The following is a 14,936-nucleotide window of genomic DNA, read 5'->3' as shown; positions in this document are numbered from 1 at the left end:
CACAAGATGGAGGCTTGTCTGTCTTACCTTGATGACAATATGTCCCTTTCTTGTTCCAGTTCTATCAAGTTCTCGGTGTTCTTTTACCATAACAATTTCTCCTTCTTCCTCAACTTTTTGCATGTTCTTTTCTACTTGGTTGAGAATACGGCAGTAATCTTGCTGGGCTATACAGACAAACTGGAATAAAATGTGAGTCACATGTTAATGATGAAGTGCTTGCAAGAGACCTAGCAGTACTAATAGTTCAGTGTTTTAATTATTTAACGCTGACATTTTTCCATGTCTTTCCCACATTCTCTAAATGAATGCAGTAATGAACCTTAATCAGACTTCTCTACTTTTTAATGTACTTCTTCTTTGGTCAAGTCAAGCTTCATTTTTAGCATATTTATATGTAGTTTATATTAAAAATCCTAACAACTTTAAAAATCAGAAGATAAAATCAGAAGAGTCCTTTTTCATGTCTCTTCTTTGACAAAATCTTAGGAGGATAAATTTTAAAACATAACTTTCATTTAGTGGGTTTTTCAAGTTAGAAAGGACTTTTAAAGCAATCATTTAAAAATAAAGGTGGTATTAATAAAAGATCAAAATTCAAAGATACCCATTGAATAGATATTATAAATTTGCTAATTATTGATAAGAAATCAGAAAGTTTATTTAAAAAAGGCTCACAAAACAAGCCACCTCTTTGTTAAATCAAATCATTATTCCTTGTAACTAGTATTAAGGATAATCCTTGCTCTTAAACATAGTTAAAAATAATATGCACATCAAGCTATTAGTCCTCCGTGATCCCAAATAAAAAAAATCAGGGCTTATGGCAAACCACTAAATTACCTTTCCTAGTAATTTTAAAAAGAAAGTGAAGAATGAATAATACAAATCACTTATTGCACAAAATAATTAGAAGCCAGTTAGGAGGAGATAAAGAGTTAGATTCTAAATAAGAAAGAATCATTGTCTTCTCTGAATTTTGAAAACTTCATTTTTATTTTGGGAATGGAAAAAGTATGGACATTTCTTTTTTGCCTTTAATGTGAAAAGATAAAAAGGGGATGGCTAAATTACAACATATAGAAGATAAAATATGATGCAGCCATCCAAAATCATATTTTCATATTTACAATTTTGAATTAATGATTAGCACATTAGTTTTTTAAAGATGCAAAACCAAATGTTGTAGTAATAACTATAATGAAGATGACCGTCATCATTTTGTGGTAGCTTTATAGGAACTTTCTCAATTTATCCTCCCGAGCATCCCATAAAGAAGGTACTATTATTATCCCCATGTAGAGATGAAGAAACAGCTGTAGTAACGGCCTGCTGACTTGCCCAGTGTCTCATAATTACACACTTGCTAATTAAAAAAAAAAAAACAAAACTATACATGCATGTCAAAATCTTAGCATGAAATATAACAATGTTAAAATTATTATTTCTGAATAGTGCAAATTATAAGTGACTTTCATTTGATTTAAAATACTTTTCTAGGGCAGCCCTGGTGGCGCAGCGGTTTGGCGCTGCCTGCAGCCGGGGTGTGATCCTGGAGACCTGGGATCGAGTCCCACATCGGGCTCCCTGCATGGAGCCTGCTTCTCCTGCCTGTGTCTCTGCCTCTCTCTTGCTCTCTCTGAATGAATAAATAAATAAATCTTTAAAAAATAAAAATAAATAAAATAAAATACTTTTCTATACTTTCCATACTTTCTGTACGAACAGTAAAGTTTTTTTAAAAGAGAAATAGTAGTGCTTCATACCTGAGAAACAGCATATTACAATATTAAGTTTCTTCCAGAGCTGATTGATATAATCTCATTAATTTTTCAATTAAGAATTTGGAATCAAAAAATTAAAATTCAAAAGACATACTTTCCTTGTAATTACATATAATTTAATTTTTTAAGAAATCTTCAAAACAAAACGCATTTCTGTAACACTGACCACAGGCGCATGTATGTTTTGAAATATGTGGTCCTTAGTCCCTCATCTCAAAAATAGTTTATTTTCTTTCTTTCGACAGGACACAAAAATTGCTCTCTATGCCTCCAAATAATTTTAGGTGATCTTTCTTATACTCAGTTTTAGAGAAAACAATTATATATTGTATTTTCTCATTTATCTCCTAAGGAAGAAATAAATCCATGAGTTAAAAAGAGTAAGTAAAACAGAAAATGCTTTTAGAAGAGAAACATACCAAAATTACTCTTGACTAAGGATTTAAGGAAATTAGAATAAGTTTGATTTGAAATGCTTTAATGCATTAGACATTTTTGGCACTTCTTCTGTACCAAACTGAAAAGTACCATCAAAAAGAAAATAAAACCCAACTGAAGTTCTATATGGTCATACATACCAAACAGAAATAAATTTTAGATGAAAACATTTATCTTTATTTTTATTAGATTTATTTTTGCTTTAAGACATTTGTAGATCTAATAAGACATTCATGTGTAAAACATAATTTTAATTGATATGTTGAAGCCAGATGAAAAATTGTGAATTATGTATATAATTGTTTTTGGTAAGTTATACTTTTAGATAGCTGTTAATACATGAAAGTGATGTATAACCTTGGCATTCTGATATAAAATAAAAATCCAAATAAGTTTTGGTTATAAAAGGCAAAAGGTAGTTCATATTGCAGGATTGGTTTTGGGGCACATGACATCACAACTGATATGGAGAAGAAAAATTATAGACAATAAAGGGATAAAGTAAAATTAAACTTCAACCATAATACAATATTGTCAACTTTCAATTTATCCACTTAACTTTCTCCAAAACTTACTTAAATTCAAAGTGTCATTAGTTCCCATGGTCTCTGAAAAAGGTGAGCCTAACAGGTTTGCCTTAAGAAGTTATTTAAACTGGGGCACACTTTGTGGTCTGTAAGGGAAGTTCATACCTAATTGTTCACACGGGTATCCAAGTGTTGATTCCCCACTGAAGGGTGTAGGGCAGGGCTAAGCAATGCCTGATGTGTCACTGGCAGGCCTAAGACACAGGCAGTGGAGAAGGAAAAAGGGAGAAGGAAAAGACAGTAGGAGAGTAGAAGAGGAGGAAAAGAAAAGAGGGATAGGAAGTGAGAAGAAGAAAAGAAAGGAGCACATATGGGAAACAGAAAACCATTACTAATCGCTGGTACCACAGTGTCTACATGTAGCCCTGCCTTTGTCCTTCAAACAGAACAGTGGAACGAGAATAGACCATGAAAGGAAAAGAACTGAGAGAGGAGCATACGAAGGAGGGATCCAGAGGAAAACATAACTCTGAACATACTGTGGGATCCAAATAAGTAGAAATAAATGTTAAATTTAATCCACTCACTGTAACCCATTTAGGCTTAATATGAGCACAATTAAGTTATGTCACATACCCAATATTTATTTTGGAACCCACTGGAATGTAAGAAAATTAAGGCCAATCCTAAAAGAAGTTGCCGCTTCTTGGCAAAGAGAACACCATTTTTGTTCATTTCATTCAATAACTGTTAAATGCTGACAATGTGGTCAGGAGAATGATACAAACTTATGGAGGCATCTTATGGCTGAATGAAAATATGAGTCTCATTGTTTCCTTTACTTCCTCTAAGAAGAGGATGGTCTGACATTTGTACTTTTTTTTTTTACATTTGTACCTTCTGACAGATATATGACATTTTAACAGAAATACACTAAACTACTAGACCAAAACAAGCATTTAGGTGAATTGGTGTAACTGCATTCTCCATGCTTGTTTTACTGTTGAGAGAATGAGTGTCAGGCCTGAGCAGATTAGTCAGTAGAGGTACAAGAGTGATTCTTGAAACCACCAATTTAACATGTTCCTTTTACAGTGGCTTAGAGTGGAGTGGAGAGAAAGAAAGAGACTTTCTCTGGCAGATACTTCACCCTTGACCTTTGTATACCTGGCAACCTCCTATCAGGAACTATAGGAATCTAGGTATCTTAATCAGAATTTTCTTCTGGGTCTATCTTGCTATCACTGGGTTTCCCACTAATTCCTTCATGCAGTAAAGAGATTAGACTTTCTTCCCTGACATCTACTTCCTCTTCCTTTCCCAGAACTTCCAAATATATAATGTTAACTTGGTATATTTGATATTACTCTGTAATATATTCAGTCATATAACGTGTTTGTCAATTATTCTGAAACATTTCTAGGCCTCTAATATCATTTCAGTTCCATGATTACAAATTTTTAATAAAAGGGGCTGACCAAGTAAGACATATTAATGTAATCGATTAATCTTCAGAGATAAAGTTACTTTTTAACTTGTCTTTTAAGGGCAGAGACTGACTAAAATGCTCTAATAGTGCCAACATGTACCAGGGAGGAAGTGATAAGGGGTAACAGAATGGGGAAACCTTCAACAAATTTCTAGTTTGTTTTGGACTAAGTATGGCTTTATTATTTTGGGGAATACAGTTCCAGAACTGAAAAATCCATATGATCTCTTTTACAAACACATTTCCAGGCCAAATTAAGACTTTAAGAAATAATTGAGAGTTGACATATTTAGAATGTTCTTCTCGTATTAATATTCAAAACAATGAATTCAGAGCCCTTTATTTTTTCTCTACAGTGCTTACTGAAGGAATTATTTGGTAACACTATTTCAATTTTCTATGTTAGATAATTTTATTTATAGCCATGGTCATTTTTCTCTTTTGGTAAGTAAAATGCTCAAAATGAACATTTAAATGAGTACTATTTTACATTTATCAGGCACTAAAACTTTAATGATGTTCTTTTAGAATAAAGTATATTCAGATATATTTCCAGCTACAGACTAAAAAATACAATGAGCACTTAGCATTAATTAGTTTAAGTCAAATCTCTGGGTTTATTTATGTTAAAATATTTTATATTTCAAAGACCTTATTTTTTTTTTCAGAAGATAAGACATACATTTTAAAAACTTGGTAACACAAACATCCTAAATTTAGTTCTCACTAAAGCAGAGGTTACCAGTTATATATTAAACTTCACACTTGTTCTCCCTATCTTCTCTAGTCTTATTAAATGTCTTCAAACAATGAATATTAATATCAACACTTATATTTTTCTTTTGTGATCAAGTATTTTCTTTTAATTAGCAATTACTTTTTTACTAGCAAGTCCTTCCACTAATTCATACTATGATTAATTTTCATGACTTCAAAATCAACTCCTTGTATATACTTAAACAAAAACACAGCATAACTATATCACATTAGCTTTTTAATCTACTTATAATTTCTTTCCATAATGGGTGTATTACTTCTATATTTTTAAGATCAAAATGTTAATGGAAATTTTAAAATACTATATTTATAGAACACTTTTAAAGAACATATTTATAAAACACCTAGTTATGTGGAGTCCAAACAACTTTTTTTTTTAAAGTAAGCTCTATGCCCAGCTTGAGGTTTGAACTCATGACCTTGAGATTAAGAGTCACATGCTCTACTGACTGAGCCAGCCAGATGCCCTGAGTCCAGATGACTTTAAGGAAGATTTATTTTTAATTTTCTGGGGTATGATAACATTAGAAGTAATAGTTCACCTTAAAATCTTATTTATAAATCTAAAAGATGACCTATTTATATAGGCAGAAAAATCTTACCCCAACTGCATATATGTGTTAAGCATAAAATAAACATTTTTAATGATATTTTATACCTGGCAGTCATCCACTTTTGTTCTCATTACTCCTTTCATGTATTCTTTGTCCATGGTAGGAGAGACACCAAAACTATTTCCCATACATAATATTTCTGCTTTTCCATCTGGATAAGTTACTTCCACAGAACCATTCAGAATCACTGACCAGGAATCCAGCTAATTCAAAAAAATGAAGACAAAGCAGAAAATCATGATCATGCAGCTGTAAATGCCTAGCATGGTCCCTAAAAATGATTTAGCAGATCTTTCACTTTAAAGATGGAACAACTCAAGTAAAATTAACTGTTTACTAAACTCAAACAAGTAATAAAGCAAAGTATAGCCAAGTATCAAGTTCTCCACATGCCTAGCAAAGGGTACATGCCATTCTGTCCTTTTAATTTGACCTTGGATACTCTTCTCTAAAATGATACAAGGAAAAAGAATTCTGCTCTCTAAAACATATTCAAGTAATATAAAGTGATCCCATTGCCTTAATTAAGATCATTTTGTTCTCACAAAAAGCATATTATGAATATTTAAAGTTACAAAACTCTGAAAAGTTAATACATCAAAGTATTTCTATCAATATCATATGAAATATTTAAAAAAATGGATTTTGGAATACTCTGACAAGGAGTATATCACAATTATTGAATTATTCAAATTAATTGTTGCTTACTTTTTTAAGAGGGAAAAATAAGAATTGTTTTTTTGTTGTTGTTGTTTATACGCTATTACTGAGACCCTCAATCAGAAACTTTTTAGGTGGTGGAAATGTTCACTGACCTCTTCACCATCATTTAACACTATGGTCCCAGCTCTTTCCACCACTGCAAACACCATCACGGCACAGAGTTCTCGTCTCACCGACATTGTCATATTGGCAAAAGCAGGCAACTGGTGCATAAATTCTAAGAGTTGTTCTGAAAGGCAAAAGATATTGTAAACATTACAACCTTTTTAAAAGCAAGCATTCAAAAAGAATGCTCTATGGTTCTTTTGAAATGCCCTACAAATCTGCCCACTGGAAAATATAATTACTTCAAGTATTGTTAGTACAAAAGTTGAATTTCTTACAGGTCTACAAAGAATTGTCACTGTGGAAATGGTGACATTTACTTATTGATTTAGGAAATAGTATATACTGTATTTCAAATTCTAATGGGAATGAAGAAATTAATAACTTCAAATGGGAAATTTCTATTGAAAATGAGCTGTGACCTTATTAAGGCTAATTAAAGGATAAAATGATAAGCTGAAATGAAGTAGAGCTCTGAGAATTCTCCAAAAAGTCAGTAGGTCTATTCTAGTGCCTTTTGGGCAAGCAGATATCCAAAGCAGCAGAAATAACCACTTTCAATCTAAAAATAGTCCAGGATTTAGAAACTGAAGGATATTTTCTATGAATGAAGACAAATCTACAAAACTTAATCAAAAAATTTTTACAACATTATGTGAGAAATACAAATGAAAACTGATATATAATTTTTATCCCACAGAATGGCCAAAAAAGAAAAAAGTTTGATCACTTTTCCTGTTGGCAATGCTGTGGAGAAACAGCTTAAACTTTGATACATTTCTAGCTGTTGACAAGATGGATGACTTCATAGTCTTTTCTAGTCCTGTGGTCTCTATTTTTAATTTTCTCTATTATTAGGTAGCTTTACTAATTACTTACTAAGTTCTATCCTTACTCCTCACCATGGCTCTTTGAGGCACACGTCTTCTTTCTCCTTTCACAGGGAGGAAATAAGCTCAAACTTACATAATTAAGAGGTGGCAGTGGTAGGGTTCAGAACTGCCTGCCTCCACAGCTTCTGCTGGACATGATAGGTAGTGATAAAGAGCACAAGGTGTATATCGGACATCATCTGAATACTTATTAGTTATATTACTTTGGGAAAGCGGATTAATTTCCTTAAGCATGTTTCTGTCACTTGTGGAAGAACAATATACAATAAATGAAACAGAAGTAATAACATCCTTAGCACAGAGTAAAAATAAAGAACTGCTATTCTTGTCATTATTATCATACATCATTCAAATTTTTGGCTAAGTAAAAATCCTGGTACATTTTTCTTGTCCTCACATAATGAAACTGTCCCTATGCAGTTCCGTCTGTTAGGACTTAGTGACACATTGTTTTTGGATATACAGTAGTTTGTTAATTGCAAAAACAACACAGAATAGAAAGATACATTCTGTGAAAACATTACATTTCCAGAAGGTCAGACTGAGTGTTTTTCTCTGGTCCAGCTGGGTAATGTCTCTTCTGATTAGACCCTACGTCATCCCTCCTGTGTAAGACTTTTCATAACACAGGGTGGCTTTAGAATCAGAGTAACAATGGTAGGTGGTTCTCAGGGATTTTGTCCAAGAAGACAGTGTTCTTCAACCTGACTTAGACTGACGTGCCAGGAAATCAATTTACTGTTACAACCAGCATTTTATTTAGTTATTTTTTTTGCAACCAGCATTAAAAAAAAGAAGAAAGAGAATCAAAGCACATCACTTATAGAATAAGTTCTATTCAGTGAAACTTTTTTTTTGCAATTAGTAGGTACGTTTGTGTCATGACATAAAATATATGTATTCCTAGGGACGGCGATAAAGCAATTTTTAGTACCACTTCAGGAGGTGACCCATATTTATTATACATGGGAGGTAAGAATCATGGTTTTACAAACACACTGACCTTTTGATTTGAAACATAAAGGCAAATGTATAAACCTTGGTCCTCTGACTAGCACATTAATTTTACTTCTGCAGTTACCAGCTCTTTTTTCTCTCCCGGCCCCTCACCATAAGGTATTAGAATATTATCTATAAATACACATTTTGCTTTCTTCCCCCTCCTCTAGTAATACTAAATTTCCTCAATTTCCTCAGATAGGCAAAGATTTGTGGTCTTAAGAAAATATGCGACCAGAAGTTGTCAGAAATGCTTTAAATTTAACATTTAAGCAATAATAAGTCAAACTACAATCACATATGAGTGAAGAATATGAAGCCAATGGATATGAAGTATAAAAATATATTCAACTAGGGGCACCTGGGTAGTTCAGCAGGTTAAGTGTCAGCCTTCAGCTCAGATGATGATCCCAGGGTTCTGGGATGGAGCCCACATCAGCTTCCCTGCTCAGCGGATAGTCTGCTTCTCCCTCTGTCCATTGCCCTGCTTAAGTGCTTTCTCTCAAATAAGTAAATAAAAGCTTTAAAAATATATATATACAACTAATACTTGTATAATGATTTGAAGTATCTTATGCAGCCACTATTCTTGTTTTTGCAATATTTCTCCTCCATTAGTGGGTCATTAAATTGTGATATATGAGTAATGACTAACATTAAAAAATATGACAGGATAGAAAATATCTAGTATCACATATAATAAGGATAAATAATAAGAAAACAGAAAAGATCTAATAATAGTAACGTACATAATTCTCTAGGCTCAGTTGAAAAGCTAAAAATAATAAATGCTTAACCAGATGGTATCTAAGAGTTTTTAAGACTCTCAAAGATCCAATAACGGTATTTCTAGTTTTGTAGTAACTTTTATTTGTTACACTGGAGAATTAGAGCAATTAAAAAATGTCTACCACTAATCTTCAAAAAATAAATAAATAAAAAAGGAAGCATTTGGCTTTCAGGGCTCAACATAAACTCTGGTAATGCCACAGGGATCATATAGAGTTAAAGGAATTAGGGTAGCCAAGAGTTCAGAGCCTGGAATGATTAACAAGATAGATCCTAAGACATGGAAAGAAGCCATGGATTAGAGAAGCAGAACTACTTTCATGTATGTTGCTTGAAAGAATCTAATAGAATAATACATCAATTTTTGTTTTGTTAGGAAAGGAATATTTCTTTTTGAAAGAAGACATTTTTAAAAACTTTTTTTTTTTTTTTTTAGTCAATGTGACACACAGAAAAGCCAGATAATCAGCCTAGATAATTAGCCTACAGATACCACAAGCTATGTCAATATAGAAGTTAACTTATCATATTTGCTTTGGTTTACTTTTTTTTTTAAGATTTTATTTATTCATTCATGAGTGACAGAGAGAGAGAGAGAGGCAGAGACACAGGCAGGGGAGAAGCAGGCTCCATGCAGGGAGCCCGACGTGGGACTTGATCCCGGGTCTCCAGGATCATGCCCTGGACTGAAGGCAGCGCTAAACTGCTGAGCCACCCGGGCTGCCCCCGGTTTACTTTCATATAAGAAATGATTACCAGTAGAAATCTGTGGAATTTTTTTGGTGGTATATTGAAGGGGAGAAAAAAAGAATTCTTTGGAAGAGATCTTGGAAGTAGGTCTCTACCTTAATGTGTCAAGTCATCAAAACAAAAAATTAAATTCACAACCATTCAGGGGTGCCTGGGTGGCTCAGTGATTCAGCATCTGCTTTTGGCTCTGGATATGATCCTGGGGTCCTGGGATTGAGTCCCGCATCAGGCTCCCCATGGGAGCCTGCTTCTCCCTCTGCTTAAGTCTCTGCCTCTCTCTGTGTCTCTCACAAATAAATAAATAAAATCTTAAAAAAATAAATTCACAACCATTCAATAATTGAGGATCTACAAAGTTATGGAGTTAGCAAAAATGAACAAAGTCCCTTCCTTCAAAGTATTGAATCAGTGGTACACACACCCAAGAATCTTTGGGAATCCAAAGGCAAATTTTTTAATTCTTGCAGTTTTAAAAATAAGATCAAATATTAGCAATATCATTTGATTCAACTTAGATCCCTCTATCTATCCCACACCATTCCTTCCCTTTATTGTGGGGTTAGAGGAAGGTAGTTAACAAAAGAGGCATCCAGAGAAAGCACCAATTCTACAGAAGTTTGTAGTTTATATGAAAGGTGTCTGTTATAATTAAATACTGGAGGATGAATTAGATTTAACAAGAGTAACAGCAAAAGAACTAAAGAGTTCTCACATGTGGTTTTGTTTTGAGGAGTTAGAATATAAGATCTTATAAGATTATTTGTAGAACAAACAATACTCACTAGGCCTTATCTTTAGTAATAATGGTTTATTATTTTAAATAAAAGTATATTTGATAGAAGCAAGCATCAGGATCATTGCTGCTTGCAAGTGAATTGATATTCAAGTAAATATTATTCACTAGAGGTTATATGAACAAGCCCATTAAAAAAAAAAAAAAAAGACAGCTTTGTATTCTTTTGTAGGAATCAGCAAAGCTTTTGCTTTCCAGAAACTGTGGGGGAATAAAGCTTCTTAGATATGAAGTAAAAATTTTAAATTGCCAGGAATGACATTTTTAATATCATTATTTTCTTCTATAACTATACTAAAATTAACATATTCAAAAAAGAAGATACGTTAACTTACAAAAGAATAATTTCCACATCAATCTGTTCATAAGCAATGTTCGATCTAATTTTAAAAAATAAAACCAATGAACAAGGATTCTGGAGTAAGGTGGCAAACTGAACACATTTCGAATTTCACTTGCTCTTTAAAACTACAATAAAAAGATTCTTGAAAAGAAATTCTCAAGGATGAAGAGAATAGGACAGTGAAGTACAACTGTGGACACTAAAAACCAAATGCAGGTGGATGGGGTATCAGACACCAGAGAGTGAAATTCAGAGTTTTCAGCAGGTTAAGTAGAACTACTCTAATTTATGCTGCAGAACCCTCAAACCTTATGAACAAACTACCAGCCCCTTTGCAATGGGAATGGAGGCAATAGAGAAGAAAACAGGCTGGAGTCAGGGATAGATCTCTGGGAAGTCATTAAGTCCCTTCTTCCAGCAGATCATTCAGAAAGAATTAACACAGAACACATTGTTTACTGAGGGCCACAGACACAGGTCGCTTCCCACTTTCACTTCCTTAGGTCCGAGCCCTTGAAAAGGCCATTACCAGCCATTTCTTCCTAAAACAGGCTCCTATTCAGTTCATTCCCCCACCTCCATCACTCCCTATCCTCACTTCATTCTTCAGACTACAACAGAGCAAGGACCTTACCTGCCCTGCTCCCCACGGAGTTGCCAGGACCTAGGAACATGTTCAGTAAATCGAGGGGGCTCAATCGCATTAACTGAATGAATGAATGATTACCAACAAGTGATATTCACCTGAAATACATAGCAATTCCTACAAATTTTAAAATTATATTTTAAATTTCTAATACTAGTTTGTTTTCCATCCTTAGTTTTCTAGCATATGTATATAGTATAAGTGGTAAAAGATTTTTAGTGTTCGTTTCCCTCAAAACACATGCAACTAGCCATTCATTACTATGCCCTCCTGTCCTATATCTAATCTCAATAGATCCAGTCCTTTGAATTTGTCTTTAACTATACATTGGGCCACAAAGACTTGGCAGAGTGGTAGGACAGATAATCTGGGTTCAGCCAAGGGTGGTTGCAGATTCCAGGCCCCTGAGGAGAGAAGACACTCAACAGAAGTTGCTCTGACTCCTAGTTATTCCAAGAAAGAAACCGGAGTGCAGAAGGCATACTCAAACACTAAGCCATTGTTATATAGTCAACTCTTGCTATGATAGGGAAGTGGGTAAAGGGAATTTCAAGGTTGGAATAAACAGATACAAAGCCACTTAGATTTCCAACTTCGGGTGCACTTAAAGTCTCAACCCCCCAAAGCTCATAGGCTAATGTGACATTTTATAATCTTCCTCCACTCAGTCTCATCTTCATATGGAACTAGAGTAGAAGCAAAGTCATTTACATGACAATTTTACCAGTTGTCATTGACTAGCATTTACAAACAGAAAACATGAGCTTAATAGGAATAGGGCTCACAAGAAAAATAATAGAAATAACACTGTTTGGAAGACTTTTTTTTTTTTTTTTTTGTCATAAAGAAAGCTAAGAAGGGGCTCATGTGGAAAGGTTTTATTAGGAAGTTTTATTATTTGTAGACTCCAGAACATAGTAACTGAATACAATTGATTTTTTTCAACAAATGTTACTGTCTATGCTAGGGAAATTTATAAACTAATAACTTTTTGAAGCCTACTATTCTTGGGCTCTATTTTATGAGACCATTTTACCCTAAATTTCTTAAATTGCTCTTAGATTCATTTTCTCACCCAAACTTACCAATGTCATCATCCGTCCTGTCAATTGGATCCTTCTCTAGGCAGTCTCTCACAATATCTCTACTCATCAGAGGATCTGATGCCCTCTCAATGTCTTCTTCATCATCATCGTCCTCAGAATCCACTGCTGTTTCTGGCAACCCACTCAGGTCCATATCACCAGCCTCACTTTCTGTGGCCTGAAAAGACACCAAAACAATCTTTTAAATTGTTTTAAGTAAGTCTTTTGTATTCAAAGGAAATAAGAGCAAGTCTAATTTGAAATATTAAAATTTTAGTTTATTAATTTGTCCATAACTAAACATATATTCAATATCAAGAAATAATGTACCAGGCACAATGTAAGAAGAATTATTTCAACAAAATAGGAGTGATTTTATCTGCTATTAAATTTCTAGTTAGGATTAACGATCTTATCTCAATAATTCTGATTTCTGATCTGAGTTGTCATATCTACTTCAAACAACAGACTAAAGAAAAATTGTTTGTTTTTACTCCATTTTTCAAAGAGAACGGCTTAAGCTATGAGCTTAAGGGTGACAAATGATTTTAAGGAATCCCTTTCCCTAAAAGAATAGGTGTGGACTGATTAATGCCAAGAAGACTGAAAACTTCTTTCCTATTAGATGGTCTGTATGGAAAAGTGAGTCATAGATCAAAGGTAACTTGTTAAGTATGTGAATAAAACATTAACATTTAGTTTGATTATCCCAATGTCCACTCTCCCAACTATAAATCACCAAAAAATATTAAAAGACCATAAGCCTACAGGGAACACATTCTTTCTTCATTCATCAACACAGGTGACTGCATCACTAATCAAATTTCAAGTATTTAAGATATAATCTGGTACCTGAATATTTTCTTAGTCACTAAAGTCCCAGATTTCAAAATGATCTCTTCTGTTGGGCTATCTCAAGGCTAGCATAGTTATCCTATTTAGGTCATTCTATGGCCTGCTGTGATTATCATCTCAATAATATGTTAAATGTTATCATATCGGCCTTACTTGACATTATAAACTCAGAATTCACTGTTTAAGCATAAGAATGAATTCAATTAAATATTAACTGTGTAAGTCTTAAATATCACAAACATGTTTTGCCAGATAAAATATAAATTCTTGCAAACAGTTTGTAGTAAAACCATTAACTTTGTAGAAAACATGTTATTATGACGTTTACTACCTTTGAGTAACTCTCAGTCCATGTGGTTTTTAAAAACATCTTGTTTTTAAGAATAGGCAAAAACACATTAAAAATGAAAGATAAAAACCTAAAATGTTGAACCTGATTATCATCCTCACCATCAACATCTAAAACCAAATTCTTACAACGTGCCAGGAACTGCTCTGTTTCATATATATTAGCTCATTTAATACTCAAAAGAATCCTATGAAATATGTGCTATTATTGACTTTTATTATTCTTCAAACATTCAGATAAAGAGAAATTATTTTTCCAAAGTTATGTTGCTGATAAATTGTGGAATCAAGATTAGAACCCAGGAATTCTGACAATCTCATTAACCAAACCTACTCTGTCTCTTTATAACATACTTACATATGAATGTGGCATATATAAGGATCTATACTTTTTCTGTAATTTAGCTTACATCAATATTAAAAGAAAAACTTTATTTTCTTATCAACAAAGTTTCACTTTTCTCAAGCTTTGGTTTCTACTGCTGAATATAAATTTAATCCCACCTTTTGAAGCAATACAAGTAGGGTGTTAATATTTTTTGAAGTTAAAAAAATTGATTTTATTTACATTTTCAGTTCTTTAGGTACAATTTCCTGAACTAAAACATATAAATGGTAGAAAATAAATAATAAATTGTTAATAATAAATAAACAAGCAGGGAAAATACTGAAGACAGAATAATTAAAAATAGAAAACCTAATGTCTACAAAAGCTTAAAGTAATGACCTTAATAAATATTACTGATGGTGGGAGAACAGTAGGACTAGAGAATTAATTGTGGCACACTCAGAAACATATCTCCTAATTTAAATTCAGGATTCATAGAATTGGCTCTAGATTGTAGAATGAAACTGAAGTAGAATTTGATATGATGTAGTAATGCCAAGACTGTGATCAGAGAAATTAGGCCAACCTGTTATTACCACCACCTTTTTTCTGAAAGCCAGAAATGTGACAATTTGCCAATGCTTCCTATG

General features: G+C 33.2%; 1 protein-coding gene across 40 annotated transcripts in view; it reads right to left on the bottom strand.

The window, feature by feature from the left end:
* The window catches only part of RAPGEF2 (Rap guanine nucleotide exchange factor 2), a 241,277-nt gene that overhangs the window by 29,906 nt on the left and 196,435 nt on the right, over window positions 1-14,936 (bottom strand). For all 40 annotated transcript variants that reach the window (XM_072724949.1, XM_072724947.1, XM_072724937.1 and 37 more), the window contains 4 exons: window positions 12,756-12,933; window positions 6,445-6,581; window positions 5,674-5,832; window positions 28-180 (listed from right to left, as the gene is read on the bottom strand). In XM_072724949.1, coding sequence (XP_072581050.1) covers window positions 28-180; window positions 5,674-5,832; window positions 6,445-6,581; window positions 12,756-12,933 — 627 coding nt within the window. The remainder of the gene's footprint in view (window positions 1-27; window positions 181-5,673; window positions 5,833-6,444; window positions 6,582-12,755; window positions 12,934-14,936) is intronic.

This window comes from Vulpes vulpes, chromosome 10, assembly GCF_048418805.1.
Source record: "Vulpes vulpes isolate BD-2025 chromosome 10, VulVul3, whole genome shotgun sequence".
NCBI classification, from domain to species: domain Eukaryota; kingdom Metazoa; phylum Chordata; class Mammalia; order Carnivora; family Canidae; genus Vulpes; species Vulpes vulpes.
Note: the sequence above shows the minus strand (reverse complement) of the source record. Positions and strands in the feature narration are given on the sequence as shown.